This window comes from Miniopterus schreibersii (assembly GCF_964146895.1).
Source record: "Miniopterus schreibersii genome assembly, chromosome: 15".
Taxonomy (NCBI): domain Eukaryota; kingdom Metazoa; phylum Chordata; class Mammalia; order Chiroptera; family Miniopteridae; genus Miniopterus; species Miniopterus schreibersii.
The window spans coordinates 32,358,794-32,372,469 of record NC_138115.1 but is presented as its reverse complement, the minus strand read 5'-3'; the positions used below and the strand labels follow the sequence as shown (position 1 = coordinate 32,372,469).

Genomic DNA, 13,676 nt, shown 5'->3' with positions numbered 1-13,676 from the left:
TTGCATAAGGCTTATTGCGCAGGGGTTAAGAGCTTGGGCTCTGCCAACACCTTGTCAGGCTTCGGATCCTGGCTCCACCACTTACCAGGCCACTGCACGCGCCTATTTCCTTATCTGACACAGAGCCATAGTAATTACACCTCCCTGGAAGGCTGTTTTGAGGATTAAATGAGAGGATAGTTGTAAAACAGTGAGAAAAGTGTCTGAGCCATGGTAAGGGCTCAGCAAACATTAGCATTATCTGTTTTCAACAAATACTCCAAATGCTTGATGAATGTTTTTCTTTTCTCTTTTTTTTAAGTGAATTTATTGGAGTGACATTGGTTAATAAAATTATATAGGTTTCAGTTCTATAATACATCATCTGTATATTGTATTGCATGCTCACCACCCCAAGTCGAGTCTCCTCCCATCACCATTTATACCTTCTAAACCTTCTTCTACCTCCCCTTCCCTTCTTTCCCTCTGATAATCACCTTACTGTTGTCTGTGTCTGAGTTTTTATATTTTTTTGGCATCGCTTGACAAATACTTGTTTTGTGTACAGTGTATTGTGCTATAATCCATCTTTCCTAGTAGTTACTTCTTGTTCTACAATGAGATTTTTCATATTGTGAATAACTTAATTTTTTTTTACAGAATAAAAGCAAGAGACCCTCACTAACAAAATGAAGAACTTGCTAATTATATTTTTCTTAATCCTTTGGACTGAAACATTGACAGATCAGAGCCCAGGTACCCATATATTTTATACTTATTATTTGGAAAAGTAAACATTTTTATGTCTAAACAAACCTTTACTTTAGTAAATGGCAAGAAACAAGGAACTTATTTATTTACTAAATAATCAAAGTAGGCAGCACTTAGCTGAAGCTGGAGGTAGACAATATCAAGCTAACTTAATCTCTCAAAGGTGATAGAAAGCCATGGGCAAAAGTCATGAATTATGCTACACCTGGCTAGAGAAACTTTAATTATTCATTGATTTGCTTAAGTCCCAATGTTCCATGTCTCTATGAATAGAGTCAATCCATTTGTTTTGTAGGTTAGTTTGCATCTTGGACTTAATAAATTAAAGAAAAGGTAAAAAAGAACCCCACTAAATTATTGTCTTTCTTTTCTTTTACAAGTATAAAATAGGGAAGGGATATGGGTTTCATATACATAGAGAGAGAAGGAGAGAGAGAGAAAATATAAAAGGTAGATTTTTCTATTCTCCTGCTACCCTAGGATTTCCTGATGAATTTCTGAGTTACTTTGAAAGATAGTTGTTAGACATTTACCAGAACATCACTAATTTTGAGAGTGGAGGTGACTGACCATGACTGCTAAAGTAGGCATTCGTGGTACATCCCCTGGCCCAGACTCTTTCTATCAGTCTGGTACACAAGCCCCTCCCCCCATCCCACCCACTTCTATGAATATTACCTGTAATAGCTCACAGATGTCCCCCACTTTCTCAGGAGAATTGCTCTCAGCTTTCCCAGAGACACCTTACTCAGGAGGTTATGACTGTAACCCTCCTCTCCTTCCCTCCAATTCCTGGTGATGGTCTGCAGCCAATGCGACTGATAGGAGAATGCAAAAAACTGTCCCTCTGGTCTCAAAGTATAATTGATACTCCAGAGTCCCCTCCAATCAGGCCCAGGGCAGACATCCTGCTGTGCTCCTCTTCTGCTTCCCTTGCCCTGTTTCCCCTCAATCAAGCCCTCTCCCACATCCCTGTCTCAGGTCTGCTTCAAAACTTCCAACTCAAGATAGCTAATTACTCGATACTATTTCTAAAAATTGCCAGGGATGTTCTGGTATGTTTCTTCTTTAGTGCAATATCAGAGTTTGGGGTTCGACAACCAAAAAGAGGGGAAAAAGGTCGATTGCTTCTGGCATAGAGTTGAGAAAGAAAAATGTATTCATTAACTTTACTGAAGTCCTTTTGCTTGACATTTAGCAAAAACAAATACAGTTGCTTCCATTTGACATCCAGAAGACACTTTCCTCAGGAGCTAAGTTACCCTTGACGTTAACTAGGACACGGTCTCAAATGAGGACTGTGGTCTGAAACCTAAAGGCTGAAGAATCACCTTATTTGGGTTTGTCATTTTATTTTGATAGGCCCAGGCCCTGAGTATGCAGATGTCGTGTTTCTGGTGGACAGCTCTGATCACCTGGGAATTAAGTCCTTCCCTCTTGTGAAAACATTCATCAACAAAATGATCAACAGCCTCCCCATAGAGGCCAGAAAATACCGCCTGGCCCTGGCCCAGTACAGCGACAGGCTCCACAGTGAATTCCAACTGAGCACCTTCAAGGGCAAGAACCCCATGTTGAACCACCTCAAGAAGAACTTCGCGTTCATGGGCGGCTCCCTGAAGATTGGAAATGCTCTCCGGGAGGCTCACAGGACCTATTTCTCTGGACTTGCAAACGGGAGAGACAAGAAGCTGTTTCCCCCGATCCTGGTGGTCCTGGCTTCGGCTGAGTCCGAGGATGACGTGGGAGAGGCTGCCGAGGCTCTGCGGAAAGATGGGGTGAGAATCATCTCCGTGGGGGTGCAGAAAGCTTCGGAGGAGAACCTGAAGGCCATGGCCACGGCTCAGTTTCATTTCAACCTTCGGACTGTCAGAGACCTCGGCACGTTTTCCCAGAACATGACACAGGTCATCAAGGATGCGACTCGGTACAAGGAAGGAGCCACTGACGCTGATATCAAAGGTAAGAAAGCCTTTGGCTGAGTGATGTCCAGTCCTCATGTGATCAGATCTATGTCTCTCCACCTTCATCTGTTCCATCTCCCGTTCTGATTGTCATAAATAGTCAGACTAAGGTACTGGAGATTTCTATACATCATAGTCTACTCTTCTCACCTCTGCCTTTTGTTTATGCCATTTCCTCTGGTGGGAATCCTCTTGCACTCCTTAGCTTTCGGACAGCTTGAATTGCTTCTGCCATCATTTAAATCTCAACCATACAGCCATCTGCTGTCGGAAGGCTTTCCTTTCACATTTCTCTGTGGGTTTCACCATTCCTTGTGCGCACTGGATGGGAAGCAGCACTTCCCATGCTCTATAATTATTGGTTTCTGTATTGGTCCCCCACCAATGGACTGGTAGCACCTTGAGGGCAGAACTGGCAACTTATATTTGTTTCGCTCTAGGTTCTTTGGGCCTACACAGTGCCTGACAAGGACCTGGCACTCTATTTCTTTTTTTAAAAAATTGATTTTTAGAGAGTAAAGAAGAGAGAGAGAAAGAAACATCAATGTGGAGAGAAACATTGATTCATTGCCTCCTATATGCACCCCAACAAGGGATCAAACGTGCAACTTAGGTATGTGCCCTGATCAGGAATCGAACCCACAACTCTTTGGTATAGGGGATGAAGTTCCAATCAACTGAGCCACCTGGCCAGGGCTGGTGTTCTGTTTCTTAATGAGTGAATATATGACAGTCTTACAGGTAAGGAAATAAGATCCTTGTCTGTTCTCTTTCCCTCACAGTCCTGGCACAGCGTGAGGCACACAGTAAATATTCAATAAATGCCCATCAATTAACAAAAAGTTAACACTAAGTGGAAACAATATCCTTAGAATGAAGCCAGGCAGAGAAGGGGATACCCTCAGCTGTACAGTAGGGCCTTGAGTACGTCACCCAACCTCTGAGCTTCAGTTTCTTTACCTATAAAGTGAGGATAATATAGTGGCTACCTTATGATATGGTTGAGTTGGCTTGTATGGCATTTGGGACACAGGTTACTATTATTAATAATTTACAAATAAACACTAACCCAGGCAGTCATGCTGGGGGTTTGTTTTAGCCAGCTGTGTGGGGTTCAGAGTACAATGGCAGGTTTATGAGAATTATTTTTAATTCCAGATATTTCTGGGCCCTCACCAGGCATCAGGTATGGTAGGGACTGAGATAAGTAAGGCATGCCACCTGGCTTCTAGAGCCCACAATCCTAGTGGGTAGTTCTTGGCAAGATTGAGCTTATCTCTTGGCTACACTTTCCTCAGCTGTGGTTTCTCCACCTGTGCTTAGAGTTTTATGTGCATGTGGTGCACTCTCCCCTCAATTCCAAGTTCATAGAACCAACTGTCTACCTGGCATCTGCAACAGTATCCCAAACTTATCATGTCTGGAATGGAATTCTCGAATTCTTCCTGCAGCTTGTTCTTTCCACTCTCTTCCCTGTCTCGGGAAAAAACACCACCAACATCCACCCAGCTGTTAAGGGAAAAAACAAACAAACTCAGAGTTTTCATTGCTTTCTCTTTGTCTCTCAACACTCGCATTCCAGTTATCACCGAGTCCTCTCTGTTCTGCCTCTAATTCATGTATCAAAACTACCTTTGTTTCATCTCATCTACTGTTAAGAACCGTTACCTGTTTCCTGGACTAGGGCGGCCATTTCTTAATTGAGATCCCTGAATTCATTATTTGCCCTGAGTGACTGGGATAATATTGAAGATATTTAAATAAGGTCATGGATGCCCTTAGGATTTGGTCCGCAGCCCCCTGACCTTGACCATCATTGTCCCCCCACTCTCTGGAATTCTCGCTCCTTTCCCTCTCCTACTGTTCATTTGCCAGAATTCCTGCTCCCTCAAAACAACATGTGGCTGAATCCTTCCCTTCATTCATCTCTCCACCCAAATGTGACCCTCTCAGAGAGGCCTCCATGACTCCTTTCTGTCTCAGAGAAGTTAGTCCCAGCCCTACATCCCCAGCATAGTAACTCCCTGGAGTCACCTGTTTTATTTCCTTGCTAGCACTTATTACTGTCTGAAATAATATAATCCAGTTATCTGTCCTCCCCATAGGATGTGAGCTCCCTGAGGTCAGAAATATCTCTAACTCATCTCTGCAGCACAGCGCTTGAGAATAGTGGTGGCTTTTGTGGTGGTGATCATATTGGTGGTGGTGGATCCAGTGGAGGTGGTGCAGAAGGGGGTGGTGGCAACGGTAGAGGCGGTGGTGATGGTTTTGGAGGTGGAGGTGGTGGCGGTTGGTTGGTTGTTATTGTTGATGTTGGTGGTGGAGGTGGAGGTGGTGGTGGTGGTGGTGATGAAGATCATGGTGGTGGTAGGAAAATTGGTAAGAAGCATCCTTCAGATAGAGGGAACAGCATTGCAAAGCCTCTGAAGTCAATGACCTTGTAAGTGTCATTCAGAACTTTTATCTTTGTTTATTAAAAGAAACCAGTGCTAACTTCATCTGTCATTTTCATTAATTTCCACTAATCCCTTTCGACAATCTGTAAATTGCCTTTCTCACCCTGAGCTGGTGGTTTGTACTGATTCTCATACTTCTCTCTCCATAGTTCCCTTCCCTGTGGCCTGTCAGAAAGATTCCCTGGCTGACCTCGTGTTCCTGGTGGATGAGTCGGTTGGAACCAGTCAGAATCTAAGGAACCTGCAGAACTTCCTGAAGAACATCACCGCCTCCCTGGATGTGAGGGATAACTGCATGCGGCTTGGGCTTATGAGTTACAGCAATGAAGCCGAGACTATTTCTTTTCTGAAGTCAAGCTCAAGTCAATCTGCATTTCAGGAGCAAATACAGAAGCTTTCTCTCAAGGCTGGAAAATCCAATGCCGGGGCTGCCATTGAGAAGATGAGGAAAGAAGGCTTCTTACAGTCAAGTGGCAGCAGAAGGGCCCAGGGAGTGCCTCAGCTCGCCGTCCTGATCACTCAGAGAGCCTCAGAAGATGAGGTGCGGGACGCCTCAATGAAACTTCGTCGGGAGGACGTGACTGTGTTTGCCATGGGCATCCAAGGGGCTAACGAGACCCAGTTAGAAGAAATAGCTTCTTACCCTCCGACAGAGACGACATCCATGCTTGAGTCCTATGCAGACTTGGAGACTTATAGTACAAACTTCCTGAAAAAGGTCCAGAATAACATATGGTCCCAAATTTCTACCCTTGCTGAACAAAGGGATGCTGACAAAGCTGGTATGTTTAAAAAAAATACTTTTCTTATTATAAAAGTAACATGAGTAATTGCTTAGGGCTGGGGCAGGAGCTAGGACTGACTGCAGTCAGATAAGGGAACTTTAGGGGTTATGGAAATGTTCTGAAACTAGATTTTGGTGCTGGCTGCAAAACTTTATATATTCACTAAAAATCAGTGAATAATTACAATGGGTGAACTTTTTAGCATGTACATAAATCGTACTACAATAAAATATAAATAACTAAAATGTATTAATTATAAAATAGTTTAATAGTATTGATGAACATAAAGAAGAAAATAAAATTGTCTGTAATCCAATTTTTCAGATGAAACCATTCTTAACATTTATGTCTCTTGTGTTCTAGCTTACTTGTTGTGTCAGTTATAATTACATTTAGGTGTAAGTAACCAAAGAAGAGATAACAATGATTTAAACAAAGTAAAATTAGTTTTGTGTTTCATAAATAAGTCCTAAGAGAAGCAGACTGGGCTGGTGTGGTAGACCACAGTGTCAGGGACCCTGTCTCTCTCTCTTTCTCTCTTCTTCTTCTTTTTTTTTTTTTTTTTTTGCTATTTGTGGCCTTTATTCCCAGGGTCATAGTCCAAGCTAACTGTTCCACACCCAGCAAGCAGCAAAAATGAGAGGTAAGGGAAAGGGCAGACTTCCACCTTCTTTTCTTCAAGAATATTCCCAGAGATCACATAGACCATTTCTGTTTACATTCCGGTGGCCAGAACTTAGTCAATGTCACACTCAGCTGTAAAAACAGGAGCCTGAAAATGTAGTCTTTATTTAGGGCAGCCAAGGTAAAATTTTTACCTAGGTGAAAATTGGGGGTTCAATTCATTTAGAAGAAGAAGAGAATGTATATTGGGGATAACCACTATCATCTGCCTTACGCACTTTCCTATCAACCTATAGGTTTATTCTTTTCTGTAAATATTTCTTTGCCACATTCCTTTAAAGTTGGGAATCATAATCCATCATATGGACATAACATAATTTGTCTAATATTTCCTAAATTGTTGGATACATAGGTCATTGACAATGTTTTGCTCTTATAAAAAAGTGTTGCTGGCATCATCCTTATGCACAGCCATGATTATTTTCTCACTTTTTAATCATTTTTATTGTTTTTGGGTTTTTTTCTTTTCTTCCATCATTCTAGCAAAGGATATTCTAGTTAAGGTGCTTTGTGCATCTGCTGTGGTTTCACTGAGCTCTTTTTAAAGGAACGGGCAGGAGATACTTGATGTGACTTTGAGTTCACCTAATTCTGGGATATCTGCCATCTTCACACATTTACTCTGCAGATAAAATGCTTTCAAACAACAGGAACTGGAATTTGGCAGCACTCAAGTAGAAAAGAATTGTAATCTTCCAGTGATATTACAGGCTAATTTTAAACTCAGGCCAGTCAATTAAAGGTTTAAGGAATGCATCCTTAGCCAGCCCTGGATTTCTTCTGGCGGCATCAAGAAACAAGTCCACTATTACCTCCTGAGTGATACAGAGTGGCAACCACCTTGGTCTAGTACCAACCATTAGGGCATTGGAGGGATGTGTAATGTGGTCTCAGGGAGTTTGCAATGATGTGACATTACAGAATTTCGAAATGGGAAGATGTAGGACCAAGCCTAGTGCAAGGGCCATCCAAGGGGATTGGCTATCTTTTGCAAAACCTCAGTAGATGACTTCTTATTAATTCAGTGGCTCTCAAATATTAGTACCTGACTTAGATTGGGTTCCTGAGAAGACAAAAATTTATGTGAAATACATTTTAATAAGCTCTCCAATTAACTCATGCTAGCAATGTTTGAGAACAACTCCTTTGGTGAATTTGCAGTGGACTACAGGGTTGTGGCCAGATTTGTCATTTCAGAATGATCAAACAGAGAAGCAATCTATATTGACTTAGTCACAGTTGTATCTATCACATCTGGCACATAGTAAGATTCAGTTTATTAAATAGAACTTCATTAAATCAAGAGGAGACTCACATTAGCAAAACCAAGAGACTAATACATAGTAAAAGAATGATAAATATCTCCACAGTAAAAACTACCCATGCCCAGGGGCCCAGACATTCTTGTCTTCTGAGAAGTACAGTTTCTCCCTGCAGTGATGCCAAATGAGAAGCTGAATTGTAATCAAGGCTGTCAGAGTCTGTAGGATCACAGCAAGGGAGTTCGTTTTATCATTGAAATATCTAGTGGCATCCAATTGGGTGGATGACTCTATTTTAAAATCAAATATATAGATCTCTATTTCTATCTCTCTCTCTATACAACTGTATAGGTGAGTCCTAGGGTCAGGAGATACATTCTTTTTCAACACTGTCTGATCAAATGTTTTGTGGTAATGAAAACATTCTATAATTACACTGCCCAGTACGATAGCCACGAACCACATGGGGTTGCTAAGCACCTGAAATATGGCTAGTGCAACTGAAGAGCTGATTTTTAAATTTTATTTAATTTAAAAATAGTTTAAATTTAAGTTTACATCTTAATAGCAACATGTGACTAATGGCTAGTGTATTGATCAGCCCAGTTCTAGGTAGGGTTGGATGGGCATTGCCATGGTTACCCACTGTGACTCACATTTCTCTCTCCTTCATTGTTGAGAACTGCTATCTTCTTTCTGAAAAACACCTAATTCTACTTCATTAGATACATAAATCAATTAATTCTGGTTGCTGTCAAGTTTTGCAGGCCTGGGATCAAGCCTGTCTTTTGCAGATAATTGCTTATCTTTGCCCTAATGCTTTATGTGTTGATTTCATAGCTTAATTCTCGGGGTCAAACTTATCTCCAGTATTTCTGATTTCTTTTTTTTTCTTTTTTTTAATATATCTTTATTGATTTCAGAGAGAGGAAAAGAGAGGGAGAGAGAGATAGAAACATCAATGATAAGAGATTCATTGATCGAGCCCGCAACCTGGGCATGTGCCCTGACTGGGAATCGAACGCCGATCGCCTGGATCCCAGGTCGATGCTCAACCTCTGAGCCACACCCAGCCGGGCAGTATTTCTGATTTCTTAAGGACCAACTCCCCATAGCTTGAAGCACTGTCAATAGCTATAAATTTCCAAAAAGCTGTCAAGAAAGAAAATATTTCTGAAATGACTAAATTGTCTCGTATTTTAAAGATCTTTTCACATATTCAACCAGACAATGGCATAAGTAACCTAAATTTTTGAAGTATGCTTTTCCTCCTACCCAGTTGCTACAAATGACTAAATAAAGTTGTAAACAGACTATTAGGAAAATTAAAGCACTTTTTCATAGAATCTGCTGAACAAAAGAGGGAACATTGAGAGCTCTTTTATTTAAAAATTTTTGTTAAAATCTTGTGATGCACCAGGCTGACTGGGCAGAAGCAGAGAACTAGGCAAAGTCTCTGCTTTGATGGAGCTGATATTCTATGGCAGGAAACAGGCTGTGCTTATGAACAAATGAGTAAGAAAATTTCAGAAAGTAATGGGTATCATAAAGAAAATAGACCGGGTATAGGATAGACAATGATTGATGTGCTCTAGCTGAAGGCCAAGAGGTCTTTTTGAAGAACAAACATTTGAGTTGGCACATCCATGATGACATGAGAAGAAACCAGCCATGTGAGTCTTAGGTAGGGGGAAGGTGGGATATTCCAGGAAGAGGGGAAGGCAAATGCAAATGCCCTGGGACACATTTAAAGTACAGAAAGAAGCCCAGTATGGTTGGAGCACAGTGAGTAAGATGAAGAATTGTTGGAAATAAGGTCAGAGAGGAAAGCAGAAAGAAATGATCAGGCCAATATTTTATTTTTAAATTCTAAATGCAGTGGTAAATCATTTAAATAAAAGCATAATATGATCTGGTTCTAGTTTTAAATCTATTGTCCTACTTGCTCTGGGAAGAGGAGGTTATTGAGGAAGTAAGAACAGGAGGTCATCTATTCCACCCTGTTTCTCAAGAAATGATAAGACTTAACTGTCTCAAGGATAGATGTCAATACTAGAAAAACAATTTGACTTACAGCCTGGAGACTTGGGAATCTGGTCCTTACTCTTTAATTTACTGTCTGTGTGTCCTTAGCCTTAGACAAACCACTGGCCTCTCTCTGCTTTAACTTCCTCACAAGGTTGTTTCAAATTTCAGAGGAGAAAATGGGCATGAATGGGCTCTATGAACTGTACAGGCTCTGTGCCAACCTGAAGTGTCCTCATGCTTTAGAACCTTCACAGCGTCATGTTCCTCTACAAACCTGCTTGCAAATTTCTCTCCAGCTTCTTTATAACTAATGAAGCATGCACTTTTCATATTTTATTTTCCTTTTTTCTTTTTGCAGGCTGTGTGGATACAAAAGAGGCTGATTTCTATTTCCTCATTGATGGCTCAGGCAGCATCAACCCAGAAGACTTTGAGCAAATCAAGGAATTTATGTTGGGGGTGATCAACATGTTTAGCATTGGCCCAGACAAAATCCGAATTGGGGCTGTGCAGTATTCACGTGAGAAGAGAGTGGAATTTGATATCCATGTTTATACTAACGATGTGGACTTAAGACAGGCTGTTTTAAACCTCAGACAACTAGGAGGTGGAACTACCACTGGGGCAGCTCTGGATTTCATGCTGCCAATAATAAGGGAGGGAAGGAAGCATAGGTTAAGCGAGGTTCCCTGCCACCTCATTGTGCTGACCGATGGGAGGTCTGAGGATGACGTCCTGGAACCTGCTGAGAGACTAAGAGCTGAACAAGTCACCATTCATGCCATTGGTATTGGGGATGTTAGCGACACACAACTGCTACAAATTGCTGGGGAAAAAGAAAGGGTTAAATTTGGGCAGAACTTTGATTCTCTAAAAAGCATTAAAAATGAAGTTGTTCGCAGCATTTGCAGAGAAAAAGGTAAGCAAGACAAAAAAGGCTTTATTTTCCATACTTTGTTAGTTGCTTCAGGCAGACTGATAGGCTGAGACACAGGGTGATGTGTCCAGTTGTCTGGCTAACATTTTGCTCACTTCCTTTATCACCATGGAAGGATTCAGCTCCTTGCTTTAAACCAATTGCCAAGATTGAGGAATCTCTCTACAATACACAGCTGCCCTGGGGCCATCTTGAAAGTCAGAAGTAGGAAGGTTGCTAAGAATGCTGTGGCCTTGACAAAGCCCACTGCTGTGGTGTGTTAGAGACTCTATTCTGTGTGTGTGTATGTGTGCATGTGTGCGCATGCACGTGAACTCATTGAGGCAGATGAGTAGAGTGGAAAGAAAATGGGCTCTGGCTTTAGGTAGATTAGGGTTCCATTCACTTTTCTACTTGAGCTTCACACTTCCTCCTGAGGATAATACCTACACCAGAGAATTCTTATAGGTTTAGCATAATGCACACCAACAATTCTTTCTCTATTATGAATGCATATCCTACTATATATGTAACTATTATTTATTTTTATTTATAACACATATTTGTATTTTGTTCAGCAAATTAAGTAACAAAAGTTAGGAAGAACAAATTTTCAAATTCCTGTACCTAACTATTATTTGTCTTATTAATAATAGCCACTTGCTAACTGAAGATGGTATGTGTTGATTGCCAGTATTGGCACATGAAAATATTGTCTACTGAGAAGCATAGGAGAAGGGGCGCTGGAGCAAAAGAGTCAAAGTTCAAGCCCAGCTTTATCTCTTAGCTGGAGACCTGGGATAGGTTACTTATGTCTGCCTGCCCTGCTCCCTTGTGTGTAGCCTTATTGTGAAGTTTATAGGTAATAATGCATATGGAGCGCTACAGGAGTGCCTGGCACACAGCAAGCGCTATGTAAAAGATAGCCATTGCGGAGGTTGGTTAAGGTGTTCACTGATGAGGAAGGAAATAGAATTCTCACTTATTTGAACTTACAAAAGTGAAAAATGTGTTGGATTTTTCTCTGAGTCACTTAAATCAAAAGTAAAATGAGTAATCAAATGAGTAGCATTTATAACAACATCCCAAATCACAATTTTGTTCATTGTTCCCCCTGTTATGGGTAGTGATGGACAGAGTTCAGTCTTAGAGCATAAGAGTGAAAGGTCCCCAACATTTTTCAGGGTTGATGTAAAGAGAAGTAAAGGGTTTCAGGAAACATAAAGTAGATTGTACCTTAGGTCTTCTCACGGGAGAAGGTCCTGAACCAATCTGAGGAGCTGCACTACATCTCTCGCAGGTCGGGTAGTTGCAGTTTAGGTGCCTGAACCCTAGCACACCTTTACTATGTAAAGATTACCTTAACTTTTTTTAAGAATTTACATGAAACATTGGAATATTTGTCCTATGAATGCAGGGAATTGGTTACTTTTTCTCTGATTCCTTTTTGTGACCATTGTTGCATCCTTAACACATAGCTTGATAGTTGGCATTTCATATACTTCAAGAATTATGAATGAATAATTGACGAATGATGCATGCATGCATGAATAAATGAATACACGCTTTGGAAGTTACATTTCTTCTTTAAAACTTCCTGAATAATCTTCAATGGATTTCTGACTTGTAGTTTCTGTTTCTATTTCTATTCAACAGACTTTTACTAAAGAAGTGAATAAAATTTTCAAAAGCAGTAGCAGTTGCTTGAGTTAATTTTTGATGTTTTCTAATTAATGCATTTATTTCTGCTTTACTGTTTCTACTTATTCTGAAAACCTTACCAACCTGGCTTGTTTTTGATCTTCTTGATAACATGCAGGATGTGAAGAGATGAAGGCTGACATCATGTTTCTGGTGGACAGTTCTGGCAGTATAGGAGAAGGAAATTTTGAGAAAATGAAAACCTTCATGAAGAATGTGACAGCTAAGATTCAAATTGGTCCAAATGAAACTCAAATTGGTGTCGTTCAGTTCAGCGGTTATACTAAGGAAGAGTTCCAGCTTAATAAATACTTTACGCAAAAAGAAATTTCTGATGCAATAGACGGAATGTCTCTCATTGGCCAAAACACTTTGACGGGAGGCGCACTAACCTTTGTAGATGAGTATTTCACCCTTCCCAAGGGAGCCCGTCCTGGAGTCAGAAAGTTTCTCATCCTTATCACGGATGGAGAAGCACAGGATGATGTGAGGGACCCTGCTAGAGCCCTCCGGGACAGGGGTGTGATCATCCTCTCTGTGGGCGTGTACGGTGCCAATAGGACTCAGCTGGAGGAGATCAGTGGGGATGGCAGCCTGGTCTTCCATGTTGAGAAGTTCGATCATCTAAAGGAAGTGGAAAGTAAACTCATCTTCCATGTGTGTGCTCGTCATGGTAAGTGACCCCATTACCCTTCAGGACTGAAGGATGTGAGCTATTGGCTTTATAGTGGGTTGTACTCTGGGCCTTGGCCTCTACCAGGACTTTGGTGTTAAGTTTTGGTCTTATCTATGTTAGAGTGAAACACCCATGACCTTCAAGGATATTCTAGATTAACAATTTTGTCAGCTATTTTGGAAACAAAATAATCTGGCTTTGGTGACTTCAAGTGCATTTCAAGAAGGCTGCAGAATTTTATATTAAACTTCTAACTCAGTTTCTGCATACCTAGATTTTCGAGAGCCAATTTTTAATACCATATGATTCTCTAGAATTGTTTCTACACCCATTGTTAAGCAGTAAATAGAAATACAAATTTATTTTCCCCTTAGTTAAATTAAATTCAGTACCCTAAGCACCCCACTCTCAAAAAAACAAACAAGTAACCCTCTGTATTTTAAAGATATAGTAT

At 40.8% G+C, this 13,676-nt stretch overlaps 1 protein-coding gene across 1 annotated transcript in view; it reads left to right on the top strand.

Moving 5' to 3' along the window:
- Positions 1-668: 668 nt before the first annotated feature.
- COL6A5 (collagen type VI alpha 5 chain) overlaps positions 669-13,676 on the top strand; it is a gene marked incomplete at both ends in the record, with an annotated part of 82,765 nt that continues 69,757 nt past the window's right edge. The window contains 5 exons of the mRNA XM_081159145.1: positions 669-735; positions 2,113-2,712; positions 5,320-5,952; positions 10,288-10,848; positions 12,665-13,219. Coding sequence (XP_081015271.1) covers positions 669-735; positions 2,113-2,712; positions 5,320-5,952; positions 10,288-10,848; positions 12,665-13,219 — 2,416 coding nt within the window. The remainder of the gene's footprint in view (positions 736-2,112; positions 2,713-5,319; positions 5,953-10,287; positions 10,849-12,664; positions 13,220-13,676) is intronic.